This window comes from Penicillium subrubescens, assembly GCF_028828155.1.
Source record: "Penicillium subrubescens strain IBT 31985 chromosome Unknown utg000001l_segment0_segment0, whole genome shotgun sequence".
NCBI lineage: Eukaryota > Fungi > Ascomycota > Eurotiomycetes > Eurotiales > Aspergillaceae > Penicillium > Penicillium subrubescens.
The window spans coordinates 2,840,660-2,855,662 of NW_026643151.1; the positions used below are offsets into that span (position 1 = coordinate 2,840,660).

At 48.3% G+C, this 15,003-nt stretch overlaps 6 protein-coding genes across 6 annotated transcripts; all 6 read right to left on the minus strand.

Moving 5' to 3' along the window:
- Window positions 1–1,608: 1,608 nt before the first annotated feature.
- Window positions 1,609–1,938, minus strand: N7473_000958 (uncharacterized protein; the record flags this gene model as incomplete). The annotated part of the gene is made up of 1 exon (XM_057146898.1): window positions 1,609–1,938. One exon carries the CDS (start codon window positions 1,936–1,938, stop codon window positions 1,609–1,611), a length of 330 nt encoding a protein of 109 aa, XP_057014784.1.
- Window positions 1,939–2,394: 456 nt separating this feature from the next.
- On the minus strand, window positions 2,395–3,089 carry N7473_000959 (uncharacterized protein; the record flags this gene model as incomplete). Its single annotated transcript, XM_057146899.1, has 3 exons — window positions 2,395–2,552; window positions 2,623–2,871; window positions 2,930–3,089. The coding sequence occupies 3 exons, from the start codon at window positions 3,087–3,089 to the stop codon at window positions 2,395–2,397; spliced, it is 567 nt and encodes a 188-aa protein (XP_057014785.1).
- Window positions 3,090–4,273: 1,184 nt separating this feature from the next.
- Window positions 4,274–5,052, minus strand: N7473_000960 (TNT domain-containing protein; the record flags this gene model as incomplete). Its single annotated transcript, XM_057146900.1, has 2 exons — window positions 4,274–4,912; window positions 4,966–5,052. The coding sequence occupies 2 exons, from the start codon at window positions 5,050–5,052 to the stop codon at window positions 4,274–4,276; spliced, it is 726 nt and encodes a 241-aa protein (XP_057014786.1).
- A 1,277-nt stretch (window positions 5,053–6,329) lies between these two features.
- Window positions 6,330–8,108, minus strand: N7473_000961 (uncharacterized protein; the record flags this gene model as incomplete). The annotated part of the gene is made up of 3 exons (XM_057146901.1): window positions 6,330–7,358; window positions 7,436–7,789; window positions 7,851–8,108. 3 exons carry the CDS (start codon window positions 8,106–8,108, stop codon window positions 6,330–6,332), a joined length of 1,641 nt encoding a protein of 546 aa, XP_057014787.1.
- A 462-nt stretch (window positions 8,109–8,570) lies between these two features.
- On the minus strand, window positions 8,571–9,401 carry N7473_000962 (glutathione S-transferase family protein; the record flags this gene model as incomplete). The annotated part of the gene is made up of 2 exons (XM_057146902.1): window positions 8,571–9,117; window positions 9,232–9,401. 2 exons carry the CDS (start codon window positions 9,399–9,401, stop codon window positions 8,571–8,573), a joined length of 717 nt encoding a protein of 238 aa, XP_057014788.1.
- Window positions 9,402–10,387: 986 nt separating this feature from the next.
- N7473_000963 (uncharacterized protein) lies at window positions 10,388–12,603 on the minus strand (the record flags this gene model as incomplete). Its single annotated transcript, XM_057146903.1, has 3 exons — window positions 10,388–11,197; window positions 11,266–12,349; window positions 12,407–12,603. The coding sequence occupies 3 exons, from the start codon at window positions 12,601–12,603 to the stop codon at window positions 10,388–10,390; spliced, it is 2,091 nt and encodes a 696-aa protein (XP_057014789.1).
- Window positions 12,604–15,003: the final 2,400 nt, after the last annotated feature.

Genomic DNA, 15,003 nt, shown 5'->3' on the forward strand with positions numbered 1-15,003 from the left:
TTCTCGGCACCGCAAATTATCTCGAGCTATAGTAGCTTAGGCTATCAGGCGACCTGGTGAGTGATAACTGCTGCTTATTTGAGTGGGATAAAAAGCTCCTCACATGTCAGATCCCATACCGTCGGGGCTATGATCCACTATTTCGTTCGGCCCCAGAAGTTGTGGACTCGGTTGTCCTCTCAGTAACAACATCGTGATCGTTATGAGCTTTCGGATCACTGTCGGCCGTTGCACCGCTGTCAGCCTTTGGATCATTATCGGCTTTGGTAGCTGGCTCATTTATTTTCGACTTCTTTGGGCGACCTGATCGACGCTTTGATACGCCTTCTCGGCGCTCAGGCTCCTTTTTTATCGTATATCGAATTGTTGAAATGGGTATAGTGGGATATCGTTGATGTATGCGTTTATAGCCCCAATCGATGGCATGTAGTTCGCATATCCGCTCGCGTATCGCGGGGGTAAGCTCTTTGGAACGTGCCATAGTGATAGGATATTGATCGTACGTTTGGAAGAGTGGTTGTACGCGACGGAGCGAGACACGCGAGGGATATCGGTGTGTTCCCTACGACCGCGTGTTTGGGATGCAAAAATATTGGGGCCCCACACTGTGTGCCTGGATATCAAGGCATGAAGAGTGGAGCGCGTTGTTGACAGAGAAACTATTTCTTCCCAAGCCTAAGGAGAAGAAAAATTTGCTGAGGCTTAAAGTAGGCGCGGCGGACTCGGCGGAGCACAAAAAGTGAGGATCACTGTTGCATGGCCTTTTATAGTCATGTGACGATAAGTGATAAGAAGTTTACAAGGAAATTTTTTTGGCGATAATGTTTGGGCCAAAATTTGGATTGAAATTTTCATCGAAGCTATGTAGAAAGAAAAACATTTGTCGCATCTCCATCTCTTCTCTCTCGCTGAGATCTGCCCCCAACATCAAAGGGAAGAAAACAACAAGAGTTAAAGCACCTTTCAGACCTCCTCGACACCCACCAGGACCAGCCGACCGAAGTCAGACGCCGAGACCAGATCAAGATCATCACCACTCCCTGGACCAACATGCAGACGCCGAAGCACGCGTGTCAGTCGAGGCGGGAGTCCAAATGGCTTCACTTTAGGGCATCGAGGACATAGCAGTCATCAGCAAGGGTGAAGATTCTGTGGCTCGTTTAAAGAGCTTAGAAGTGGGACGTCTACTCTAAAGTGATTCTTTGAACTGTAGGAGGAAGACATGTTAGCAGATGCTTCAACAGTTGGAATGAAAATGCCACTGTAGGGGGTGGGAATCACGTACGTAGAGTCGCTTGAAGAAGAGAAAACTTTTGGGAGGAGCGACGCCTTTTTATATTTGCACGGGACCCACCCGTGGGTCAGGTGGGTGAGTCAGCAGGCACGGGCGCCGGTGGAACTTTACTCCGGGATGAGCAGATTTGTGTGCCATTCTCTGCTTGGCCGGCAGAGAAAAGGTGCGATGAAATCAATGAATGATTCACAATTATTACAGTACTCGAATATCTATCCATGAACATTTCTTAAGGGTAACGGCGAGGCCTGAAGCTTCGAGTGGGAGACTGGTGGCTTTGGATGCCAGGTACGCAGGAGGGTTCGGAAGCAGGCTCAGTACCTTGAAGGACCATCGTAGGCCTGGATCTTTCTCTTCTTCTTTGGTGGTTGTGGATTCTCGTCCTCGGATTTTTGGTCCCATTTGCAGCCCGAGGGGATTGGGTGAGTATATGTATGTATATGCATCGGACTCGGGAGCAGGGAGGATTCAATGGTGTCGATTGCATGGAGCTCCGGATTGGCGAGCCAGCGCTCAATCTCGTCGAGCTTGATGGCGGTGGTTTTCATTGGGAGGTGCGGGGTGAGAGCCGGCTCACTGAAGGAGGAGCGGTGGACGTTTGACGGCGATAGAGAGGAGACAGCGGAAAGGGAGTTTGGCGCCATACTTGCTTTGAGTGGATGATGGATGATGGAGAGGATAAGATGAAGTGGTGAAAGACGAAAGAGATATCGTGGGGGATCACAAGCATGGGGACTTGTTGGATGCCTTGAGATATGCTGCCTAAAGAGGTAAAAAGATGCAGCAAGGCAGAAACTGAGTGTATGTCTGCCTTGGAAGAGTTTGTGGGACTTTGATCAAACAAATGAGTGGATTGTGTATTCAATCTAGCAATACAACTCAAATCACAGTAAGGAAGGAGTGACCGAATCTCTGTCATTTCATGTCATTCTTCGAGCTTCGCTTCCATCTCCTTGCCATTGACACCAATATTATCTGTCCCATGTCATATCTCTCGCTCCCGAATGCAAACTGACGGAAAGTAAGGAAAGTTTATAAACAATATATAAATGAACGTTATGGAGCGATAGTGACTTGCAATGACTCCCCCAGGATCGCTATTAGACAGCCGAGCATGTGCCCTGGACCTGAGTCTGAGGAGGGCCGACATCGACAGTGGCAGGTCCAGTGACTGTGGTGACGCTGTTGTCGATTCCCTTGAACACGCAAGACGCCCCAGCAGAGTTGATCTCAATGTGGGAGATGCTCAGGGGGTTAGCTATAACAGTAAGCTTTCTCTATCTATGAAATGATACTTTTTCCATCATCATTCTCATGTGTAGACTTACTGATCTGCACAGACGAGCCATCAACGGGGAAGCTCTGAGAGAATTGGGCATCCGCGGCACCGATGAAGCTGACTGACACTTGAGGGCTTTCACCATTCAAGTGGCAGGATCCATAGACCTGAGTCTGAGGGGGTCCAACATCAACAGTCTGAGCTCCATTGACAGTGGTGTCACTGTTGTCAATGCCATGGAATGTGCAAGAGACACCATTGGTGCCGGATGAGATGTGGGAGATGCTCAGAGGATTGGCTAGCCGAGTCAGCTTTGTCACACAGAGCTTATAGATAGGCGCATGAATTGAACGTACTGATGGACACCCGAGAACCATCCGTGGGGAAGCTCTGAGAGAATTGGGCGTCGGCAGCGCCGATGAAGGTGATAGCAACCTGATCAGTACGTCGCACAGGACTGGCGCTGGCAGCAGTAGCAAGGCCCACGGTGAGAGTGAGGGCGTCGGAGAACTTCATTTTGAACTTTGAAGTAATTCGTGTCGTAGTAATTAATAGATGGTCTTGAAAATTATGCTTTAGATATTGTGCTGTTCGTGTGTCTGAAATGATTGCGCATTCGAGGGAGATTCAGCAACTTTAAATACTCGAATTCTACTCCCACCATCAGGAGATCTCCTACAATCTCAGACATTTTTAGAAACCAGCATTCGTATACTGCCTCATGATAGTTCGCCTTATTCAGAGACACGAATGGTGACGTATAACAACACAGTCTTGGCTTGTTCAGCCTATAGAAAACACAGAATCTGGACAGCTCCAGCAGTCTAAGAGGCTGAGTTTTCGGTATTCCATCCACGAAACTGAAACTAGATAGAGATCGCTCTAGGCTCCATGGTTAAACACCTTGGGGGCCCGAATCTTTCGTAACTGATCCATGATCCGTACTATACTGTATACTTCGTTCCATGGAAGAAGGCTATCGATGTATAGTTCCATGGTCGGGTATCCTAATTATAGTTGACAGGCCAGTTTCGGTCACGCGAGGACCCTGATACTTTGCGGGCCTTGAATTCTAAGATAATGTCTCAGATATGATGGGCTCTTCCCCTGCTCAGAAAATAAAACCACGAAAGAGTAGTACAATACGATATCGAAATCTCTCGGCTATCGCCACCTCGGATGACCGCAACACGCCAAAGGCTCCGATTGGCGGCACACTCGGCGGCATGCTTGCCCGCAATTCGTCGATAACCTTTTTCCCCGCATAATTATTTCTAAACAGTGGTTAACGGTTGACCTCATCAGGCCACCCCGCCTAGCCTGACATTGAGGCTGAGCGTCCCCGAACATTAATCTGATGTGCTGGCTGTAGTCCCAAGTGCGGCCACATCATCTCGTATCTGTAGTGAGATCTCGGAAAGTCGTGACGACGACATCTTGTAAGCTTCAAAGCCAGCGAAAATCTTAGAAGAGCTTAGAGTTATGAGGCATTTGGATGCAGACTCAGGTTGCGCCATCCTGGATACTTTGTACCAGAACCGACATCCGGTAGAATGGAATGAAGCCCGACTCAGTGGCGAGGCGTGCAGTGGTAGTAGCGAGTAGCTCGGACAAGACTATTACATTTAAGCTGAGTGTATCTTCTACAACAACGGCAATGCCCTCTCAGCCAACGCAAGCCTCTGATCTAGACAATGTATTCAGTGACGCTTGACCCTAGCTGGGCTGGGTGTATAATCGTCTGAGAATTCTCGCGGCTCATCATACTCCTCTGGTGTTAAGCGACGCAGATAACCTCCCGCCAAGAGGTCCTTGACGTTGGAATAAGTCACAAATTGAGTACCCATACCCGGCTGCTCAAACCATGGCGCAATCGGCCCCATACCAACATCAAAGCTCTTTGTCACTTGGTAAACGTAATAGTTGAACGGGTGATCGCCATCGTAGGTATCCAAGTTGCTTGGTGGTAGTGCGCGCTGGATATAAGGTGCGCCTAGCGGTGCCAGGAACTTGCCATACTCAGAACCGAAGCGATCGACCTTCTGGCCCACAGACAGCGTGGCATTGCCAATGATCGGGGCCCCAGCAGTGTTGACAACGAAGCCATTGGCGGGCGGGTATTTGTATGAAGCACTGGAATCGGTCGATCCAGCCCATTTCTCGAGGAATGCCGCGGGACACAAAGCACCAAAGCGCTCGTAGCTTTGGAGCTCATTGTCTAGAGGAAACTTCTTGGGTGCCTGAACAGGTCCCAAGCGTGGGTCACCACAAACGTAGGTGTCATTTTGGGAAGTGATTCCGGCACAGGGATTGGGATAGCAATGGTCGGGGATTTTGTACTGCACAATGTTAGAAAATTTGTTCTTTGATAGGTGGGCGGATAGGGACATACATCTGCAGCTCTCCGGGTGTTATGAGGAAGAGCAGTCGAGGGCAACACCAAGGAGGTGAGCCCTATGAGCAAAGTCAATGCGTGCATTTTTGCGGATGGAAATGCGACAATCTTCACGAGTTGAGGGTTTCAAAAAATTTGAGAATCTTTCCTCCATCATGATGCCCACTCAGCAGCTGGACCATCAATTAATACCCCGATATACGGAACGCAGTCCTCATTTGTTTTGTGTTGATCTTTTAGCACTCCCCTTGCATTGTCGACGATTACTGGTCGGATATGTTACACATCAATGCTTGGCGATGCACTCAAATTCAATAGCGCGGCTGATTCTGTCAATTTGCTGATCCCTTGGCGGAGACGTGCAGTGTCTTCAGCTCATGCACGAGACCCGCTTCTCAGCCCTTGTCACAAAGATCACATCGCCAATCCCCGAGATTGTTGGGAAGAGTTGGGCTCGTGAATCGTGATAGGTAAGAAAGTACGACAATTAACCTCGAAGCCAATTAGACACAAGTCGAATCTGCAAAATGCAAAGATCCCCTGCTTATTCCTCCTCTCTTACCTCATATACTCTCACTTTGAATTAATTATAGAGATTAGGGATAAGTATGGCGACACCTTGGCTCTGAAGTGTGCTGCCCGACCAAGGGTAGAGGACTACACAAAAGCGACGATATTGCGGGTCTCTGGCACAATGTTGCAGAGTGTTTCGACACACTGTAGGATTCTATCCCGTTTCGTCAGATGCCCGCTTTCGTCTTTTTTTTTTTAGTTCCCCTTTAAGGGGCCGTGGTGGGGTTCGACTCGCGGTAAAGCCAGCGACTTTTATGGGAGTCAGAATTTCCCGCCAATCTTGAACGACTCACCGAGAACATTGCTTCTTAGGTACAAGTTCTATTATCTCAGAAGAACCTCATGGGCCCTCTATTAATCAGAATCGATAATAATATAAGTATCAAAAAGGCGGGTCAATTTATGCACTCTACGGTATTTCATAGATACGAACCATGGTTCCAGTAGATGTTATGTCAGCATCATCGTAAGACCATAAAGAACAGGCAAAAAGAAGCGACCGTGTACATATTCCCTTGTTTTGATCACGAGAAATGGCCATGGTTGGAATTGAAACCTCGTGTCGATAGACCGGACAGGATTGCTGCCAGTGATCCGAGAGTATGGAGTGGATGGGCAATCGAGAGTGTTAGGTAGAAGGTAAGCCATTCCAAGCCACCAGATTCCTGAATTTCTCCAAACTGGATAACTATCTAAAAAAGCTTGACGATACCTCAACACATGCATGATGAACAATTAAACACATCGCATAGCTCACATCATATATAACAGCTCGATACTATGTGCAATCATTGTTCCATCATTCCAGCCAAATGTTTCCAAACCATGCATCTGTGTTTTTGATCATCGGGAACTGGCTCCATGTCTGTTGCATCAAGCTGGAACCGCATTCTTTGGCCACCCGCAGTCCCCCATGGCTTCCACTCCGGTGCAGAGCTGTCCCGGTATGTGTTGGGGTCCAGCGAAAGTATGAAGCTGATCCAATAGTCCATGACAATAGGGACCATGGGCTTGTTGTAGGTCAAGTAGGAACAGTTATCACACGCTCCTGCATATCCAGGACCCCAAACCGCTGGCTTTTCAGTCACGTGTGGTACTCCTAAACCCGCATTCTGGTAATCTGCATCCCATACATTGTAACGGTAGTTCCAAGCTTTGGAGGGGTGGAAGTACTTTGCGATAGATGAGGATATCTCATTCCCGGGACAAGTGAACGTCGATTCTCCGTAAGCCTGAGCAGCTGGGGCGAAGTATGGAGCATGATCTACCATTAATGCTCCCGGTGGATACGTTTCGTTGATAATTTGAAGGTCAGTGGAGGTCAGGCGGGGATAGTTGGCCTGCATGAAATCCAGGAATTCTGCAGAGGTGCTGGCATTCGGGGTGAAATATGTTCCTTCGTCATTGTCATCGCCAACCATTACCGGGACTCTTGTCACTCTGCCTTGTTCGAAGAGCGTATAAAGCTGGTCTGGGGCAAACGTGCCGTCGATCACAGGTAAGAAATACCACAAAGGGGTTATACTTGTCCCAGGGAAGCGAGAAGCCACATCGGCAGACTGAAGAGTCGCTGTATCTTGGGATCGAAGGCAGGCAAGAGCATCTTCATGGTCTCCGCAGCCGGTGCCCTCCACAAATCTTTGGTATTGAAATTCAGACTCAGCGACAGTCCTGTGGGTGGGAAGGAACGGTGACTCGGCTATCGCACCGACAAACAATTTCTCTTTCTCTCCCCCGTATGCTGTGAGGTGATAGGCCACCGAGCCACCGCCAGCAGACGTTCCATGAATAACAATATGCTCAGGATCTCCTCCGAACTATGATCAAGTTAGATTGAACTTTCAATCTGTACCCCATTACAGAAAAAATTCATCGAGGTGAAATCAGCTCTCACAAGGTGGATGTTCTTCCGCGCCCATTCCAATGCTTTTTGCTGATCAAGAAGCCCGACGTTCAGATTACCGTTTTCTCGCAGCTTCTCACTGGCTAGAAATCCAAATGCACCGACACGGTAATTCATTTGAACAAAAATCATGCTGAAATTTGATTTGGCGACGACTTCGGATCCATTGAAGTTCCTGTCTGAATTTGCGGCATAACCACCACCTTGAATAAAGAACCAAACTGGCAGCTTCTGATGCGGCTTTGTTTTGGCGGGTGCAAAGACATCGATAAAAAGACAGTCCTCGTTAGTGGTACTGCTTAGCGCCGGTCCAGACCCAGATGTACCGATGCAGGTTGCTCCAAACTAGGCAAAGGTGAGAATTTGAGATCGTTGAAGCTGCAAGCACGAACAAGTATATTTACACTACCTCTTTAGCATCTTGAACTCCGTGAGTAATAACAGGATCTTCTGGCGCCCTGAACCGCAAGTTTCCGAGAGGCGGTGCAGCATATCGAATTCCAAGAAATTGATTTACTCCAACATCGAGAGCGGTACCCTCATACTGGGCGTAGCCTAAGTCAACAGTTGGGTTTTTGGAATGTCTACCCTTGTTAAGAGGGCTCCCTTCCGATAGCAGAGGAAGGCCTAGGGCCAAGTTAGCAAAAATGGTAGCCCAAAGCATAGTTGATTCCTGATTGAGATACAGATAAATGCATGCTCCAAGATAAACTTCTTGTAGAGAACGAAGGTCTTGATATTACCTTTTAAATGTTGCCCCCCTTGCTTAAAAAAGAGGGGCAAACTGTGATCCTCGACCTTATCTCATACGGACGTACGGAAGATTTCCAGTTCAAAATGCGGGGAAGCTTGTCTGACTTACCACAAATGGAGTTGAATGCTTGTTCTCGGATAAATTATGTCATAACAGGCTATAGGAATTTTTGAGTTGTTTGGGTGGAGGAAACAAGGACACAAATCTTAACTTCGAGATCATGCACAGCCCTGCCGCATGTCTGCATAAATCCCAAATAGGAATCATTTGTATTACGACACCACGCGAGTCAGACTACATCCAACTCTATTACCTGGAAAGAACAAGTAAGATGCTATGTAAAAGTTGATGTCATTGTTCTCTGCCAACGAATTAATCTCTTTTGTCCATGTATGGTAAACAAGCCTCATAAATCTCCCAATAACCAGGGAACTTGATGTTCCTTTGGAATACCCCCTCGTCCACCATCCTAGCACTCTGAAGGGAACCAGCAATGAAAAAGTCAGTATAGCTTGGTTGGGCGCCTAGTACAAAAGGCCCATCGGCTTTGTTTGTCTGCATCAGTTCCCCGACAGCACGAATACCGTCTGCCAAGGAATTCCAACTGTTCTCCTCCCGCTCAAGAAGATCCTCGAGCGGATGTCCAAGGGTTGCTTCACAAGCTCTGCGGAAGTACTCCTGTGAGAGAGGAGACAGAATATTCGCCTCTCGCGGCATTACTGAGTTGCGGAAGGTCGGGCCGACAACAGCGCGTGCTTTAGTTTCGATCTCACGCCCGAGCTCTGAAGTCAACGGAACTGGCCGGTCTAGATAGGTAGACTCGATAAATTGAGCGATGGGAGTCGAGTCCATCATATAAGTGTTACTCGGCACATGGTGGATGGCAGGAACTGTGTACTTGGATTGGGATTCTATGCCGCTGGAGAAGAGGTCACAATCAGAGATAAGTGGGGTTGATGCGCGACTGGCAACTCTCTCGCCGAATCGTGGAAAAAAAGAGATGCGAGGCCTCGAAATATCAAATAAAACTTACAGCGCTTTCAGTGTAGGTTCAATATCGGGAAATTCGAGGAATATGGTTTTGTAAGGGATCTGTTTATAGTTGAGCAGGAGGCGGATACGCCACACTACTGGAGAGAAACAGACGTTCTTGGTGCAGGCCAAGTCGTAAAGCACAATCTCTGGATCGGGTCGGCAGGCCATCTTTAGTTACAATCTATATGGTATGCACGGAAGGAGTTTTTGGTGAGATTCACTCTGACAAGTGTTCTTGATCTTGACACCATTTGTAGTCGAAGTTGGGGAATCTTTTAGTGAGTCACTTCTTCGTATTCGTCATGCCCCGCATAAGCCGAATCTCTGGCCTGAAAATGGAAGTAGCGCATGAGATACAAGAGGAGTGTAAGCTCAACATATCCTCAGGTGGTGGCGACTACGAAAACGAATAATTTCGCTCACTAGCACTAGCTCCAGAACGCTTTCCCATACGGGTCACTGCTGAATTCTCTGGGAATGCATGCATCATGACCAAGGAATCCCTGACGATCAAAGGCACGGCACAAATAGCTGCAACTCATTAATGACGTTGCAACAGCCCCGGCTGGCTTTACCCCGAAGTAGTATAGCACTGGCCCATCGCCCACGGACCGCTTATTGCTCAAGTATGCAGACTCCATACTTCTGCAAAAGGCAGCTCACTCGTGTATGCGGGATTGTGGAATGAGGTTGGGCCTAGGGGCGAATGTCAGATTCACCGAGGGGCTCATGAAATGCCGCGGAAAGTTCTATCGCGTATTTCGGATAAGATGGGTTGTTCGTCGGGATTAAAACGGAACCGGTGTGTTCTTGAGGCTAGCGGCCGGGATTCGGGTAATTTAGTATACTAAAGCCGTTTGGGACGAGGGGCCTCTTCTTCTACGGTCGGAGTGTGGCACAAAACACCGAGAGAAAAACGAAGTGACTCCTGACGTCGCTGTTGCTTCAAATCGAGAGTGGCAGCGTGAATAGAGAGCCTGCTCTACAGCTCTGTTGACAATCATTCGGTATTTGCATTAATGGAACTCAGACCGTAAGAAAACTCGCTTCAATATCCGGTTCCCTGGTAAGCCCTGTAGGATTTCAGAGCAAGTACGGAGTAGCGAGTTGATATATGCTTTAGCAGGTTGATGGGGGAGGTGTAAATTGGCTTCTCATCGATGTGGTTGATATTGCATGTGAAGAATTTGATCGTCGATGTATGAGCTGGCCGGGGTAGTAAACTGAGAGAAAATCGCATCTCCATTCAAATGGTCCCAATCATTTGCGAATATTCCCATGATGGTATCCAAGGGAGGCTGCGTGCTTATGTGTTCGTACCGAAAAGTCGGAGGAGATCCCTTGATGGCGGCCATGAACATTTGCTCCAAACATACTTTCGTCTTTTGGCCGACTGGGCTGAATTTGGACATTTCCTCGCAAGTTACGATCCCAATCTGTACTTGATTGCACCAGTTTGGGTACTCAGGATGATCAGTGGGCTCAATAGCCAACGCCATCAATGTCACTAAACAGGCCTGGAACATGAACCACATCGCATTCCAGCAGCATATCTTGTTTGGGCGCCATTCTTCTTGGATACTCAGAATAGATTCTGCTGCAATGTTACGACATCGTGAGACGATAGCTTGCTCATTTGTAGAGAGGCAATGAAGTGGCGTTTTTCGAATCACAGTATCAAGAACCAGGGGGCGATGTAAGAGGAATCGAATATTTTGGTATCTCCATTTAAGAACAACACGGGCATCCTGAAAATCCGGCACGTTGGGATCGGGCAAGCGCAAGAATGGCGGTAGGGTTTCGAACCAAGAGAGTAACATGTCATCATAAAATTGTATTTCGCTGTCATCGAGGAGGGAATTGATAAGTAACCGATCTTGGATGCGGTTGATAATCCGGCATAGCTGGATATTATGGATCAAAGGGGCATGTATCGTTGGCTCATTTGGTGAAAGTTCACCGCGCTGGGAAATAATTAGCTGCCTCCCATATTAAACAAGAAAATCTCGAATCCGAGGGGAAGTAGCCTCACTTGATCATCATCGGTGTTTCTCGGGGTATCGACCAAACTACCAAGCGGAACTGAGGGCCGACCCAGCGTTGTAGAGCCCCATGTGTCAAGCACATAGATAGCCCACCAATTCCGTCGCTTCACCTCTTCTTGGAGGCTTACCTTGCCCTCGGTACCTTCGGGGAGTCTCAGATGTAAACCAAGACCACTTGCGATTCGATAGCACGCTCCAATTATGGCAGATGCGATATTTGGCCTATTTCGGGAGTGCAAATATTGCCCGCCCATAAGCACCAGCGCCTGTAATGTTTCCAGACGCCCGTTTCCAAAGCTTTCCAGTGAAAGGTATTGTTGGGCTACATGGTAGTATTCGAAATCCTCATCGGAATCGCCGGGTGAAGTGGCAACGCTTCCCAGAGCAAGAACCATGTTGAGGAGTGCCAGCCAGGATCGGTCCTGGCTACCACTGCTTGTCAGGTATTTTGTTCGGAAGCTGGGCTCATGGATGATAGGGACGAATATATGGATGGTAGCAAAATATGCGTCGATCAATCTTTGCTCATCACGGTGGGAAATGACTCGATAAGACGTAGTCGACGATATGATAGGAGGCGGATTCTCTGTGTAGCCCGGCAAAGAACTTGGTACTGTGCTCCTTTCATCAAGGAATTGGGTGGGTAGAATGCTTGTCAGGGCTCTTATCGCTGCGGCAACAGATGATATTCCCACAAAGGAGGATCTTCGATCCGTGGACAACGAGAGTGAGTTCACGTCGTCCTCCACGGAAGGGTGGTATCCTGGGGAGGTTTCGTCCCATTCAAACGGACGGGAGTCTCTGTATTGGAGTTTGTATAGCCTGTCATTGGCTTCCACGTCCGGTACAGCCCTTGCCTTGACAGGTTTTAAGATATCTGGTGACGCGATTGAGGAACTTTGATTGCTTGTCAATGGAGAATGGTCGTCTTCGATATTAAGAATCTTCGCACGGTCCAACAAATCTGATCGCGAAAGGCCTTTGAGCGAATGTACAGGCGTGTGGGGGAAAAGGAGATTGACGATTGATTCGTAGCCATTATTCGGAGCGTTGCTGAGGGCCTTCTGGCTTCTAGATGAACAAAATTATTCAATATGCTCGTATATCCAGTCCAATACTAAGACATACTTTCTGCCTCGCCGGCGATATTCGGGAAATACACATTCCACATTGCACGCTAGACAGCCAGTGCAGGGCTGGGTGCCAATGCACTTGGTCTTTCGTCGCCGGCATTCCACACAAGCCTTAGCCACGATAGCACGGCGTCGCCCAGAAGGATTTCTGGTTGCATCGTTGTGGTCAATTCCCACAAATGTATTGAACATGATGTTTAGCGATACGCTGCTTAACGGTGAGACCAAAGACAGCAATATAGAGGATCCGGGGCCCCGCATGCAAGAGCTCGGCACCAGTGAGATGGCCCCCTTCAATGCCGACTGGGTGTGGACAGCACTGACGACGAACTACGCAGCGAGCATCGGCTATAGCCGACAACATTAGTCTCTCCGGTCGCCGATGCCTTGTTCCATGTGGGCTGCGTATCGCCTACCCTTAGGCATTTGCAAGTCCCCCAATCCTGGACGGTTCAATGCAACCTTTGACGCAAGCTTTTCCAGGAGCAGGCTGCAAGGATTGAAATAGGATACCCAAGAGTACCTGAAATACCAACTCGCCTCTTCTAGACTCTTGACGAGGTGTTGAAGCTGGCATTTGTAGTGATTGGCGATATTAATTCGACCCTTATATCCATAGACCCTTCGCCTGCAATATATCCAGAAACATCATTGCACGATGAGGGGACATACCGAAAGAAGAGTAGCGGGGCCGACCATCCCCGACCGTGACCCCCTGCTACAGCTAAGCCCTTAGCCCACTGATCGGCCCCTCGTCCGAGGAAAGATACATAGATCTTTAGACTTTCAGTCCCCGCTATCTCGATATTACATGCGTGGACTTTGCGGCGATATCGGGTCAATCCACTCCGATGTAAACGTCAACGTTGTCGAGTTCGACAAGCGACTGAACTAAGTTAGTTACTGCGATGTGTCAAGTCATTCAAACTGGTAGATGGACCTGAGGGCGATACCGAGCCGGATCCTGCTGTAGTGTATGGTTCCGTGTCGAGAGGCGTGAGTGAAGTGGGGGGGGGGGGGGGGTGGGGGGATCATGCTCGTCAGTGCTCCTCATGCCAAGGAGCCAGCCACCGACGAAGGGGAGGGATTGTTCATCATCTACTTATTGATATAGGACTTCTTGTGCCCTCCAGAATATACCGCTGAAACCGATTATCGCCAACAATATATGGTTCCCTCTTTTCTCGGACTTCTCTGACCTGCTATCATGTTTAACTCCTTGTGTGTGCGGGAACCTCTCCGACGATGCCGGATAAACTCTCGTGAGAAGAAGTATTCGTGAATGTGGAATCATACAGGCATTGTGGGGACAATTTTCATTGATTGATTCTCAGTGATGATATATTTCAGTCATGGGGAATAATCTGATTTTAAGAGACTATCAAGGGGGCTCTTGCTCGATGCACTTCACGAAAATATTACCAAGACGGACTAGTACCCGTGGACGGTAAAGCAGCCTTATTTTTGTTGGTAAACTGTCAAAACATGCCCCCCATTTCGCCCCACAGACACTTATACTGTTGTACGTACAGGCTTAATTACGCTAAAAAGTACACACTTAGGATAGCTATTGATTTGCTGGAAGTTCTTTATTGTTAGTTACCGCCAATACAAATAGTTACAGTACATGTCTCTGCCTCATATCTGTGCCCTCCATGATATTGCGGCCCACCCACCGCTTCCGCTTATGGGTGCGCCCTAAATCCCCGTCACCCCTAAATCCCCGTCACATTTTTACCATTCGATTTCAACTCCCTTTCCCAACCACCCAATATGCCTAAATACTCCAATTTTGACGAGGATCGCCTGCAGAAGGCCTGTAAAGCCGTTCTACACCAAAAAAAGCCGAATATCGCTAAAACTGCGCGTGAATTTAGCGTGTCTCGAACTACCCTTGCCGATCGCGTCAAGAAGGCCCGATCGCCCTTTTCTACCACTGAATCGCGCAAGAATGCGCTTACATCACATCAGGAGAAGGCTTTGACTGCTTGGATAGTCAAAATGTGCGATTGGAACCTACCGCCTACTGCAAAGCTTATAGAAGCGTGGGCAAATCAGGCCCTTACGCGCGCTGATGCGGGTCGGCAGCCGGTTGGCAAGAATTGGGCATACTACTTTATATCACGCCTTCCAAAGCACCTATCCCTCGCTCCAGTGAAGCAGAATCTAAAGGAATCAAAGCGCATTCAAGCCGAAGATGCAGGGGCTCTCTCTTTCTGGTATGATCAGCTTGCAACCCTGCTAAAGGATATCCCTGCAAGGCTAGTCTATAACTTCGATGAGTGTGGTTTCCAACCTGGCCAGGGCCAGTCTCGTAAGGTTATTAATGGTAGATTGCACTGCCCTGACCTTGCTGAAGCTGAGCGAGGCGAAACTATCACTGCACTCGAATGTATTGCTGCTGACGGCTGGCAAATGGATCCGCTATTTATCTTTAAAAGCGGCGGGGTCTTTATGGAGAGCTGGTTCCATAATAGTGAGGATTTACCTCTAAACACACTTACTGCTACCTCACCGAATGGCTGGATTTCTGATGAAATTGCTTCTGAATGGCTATATCATTTTATTTCAGCTACTGCTACACCCGACCGT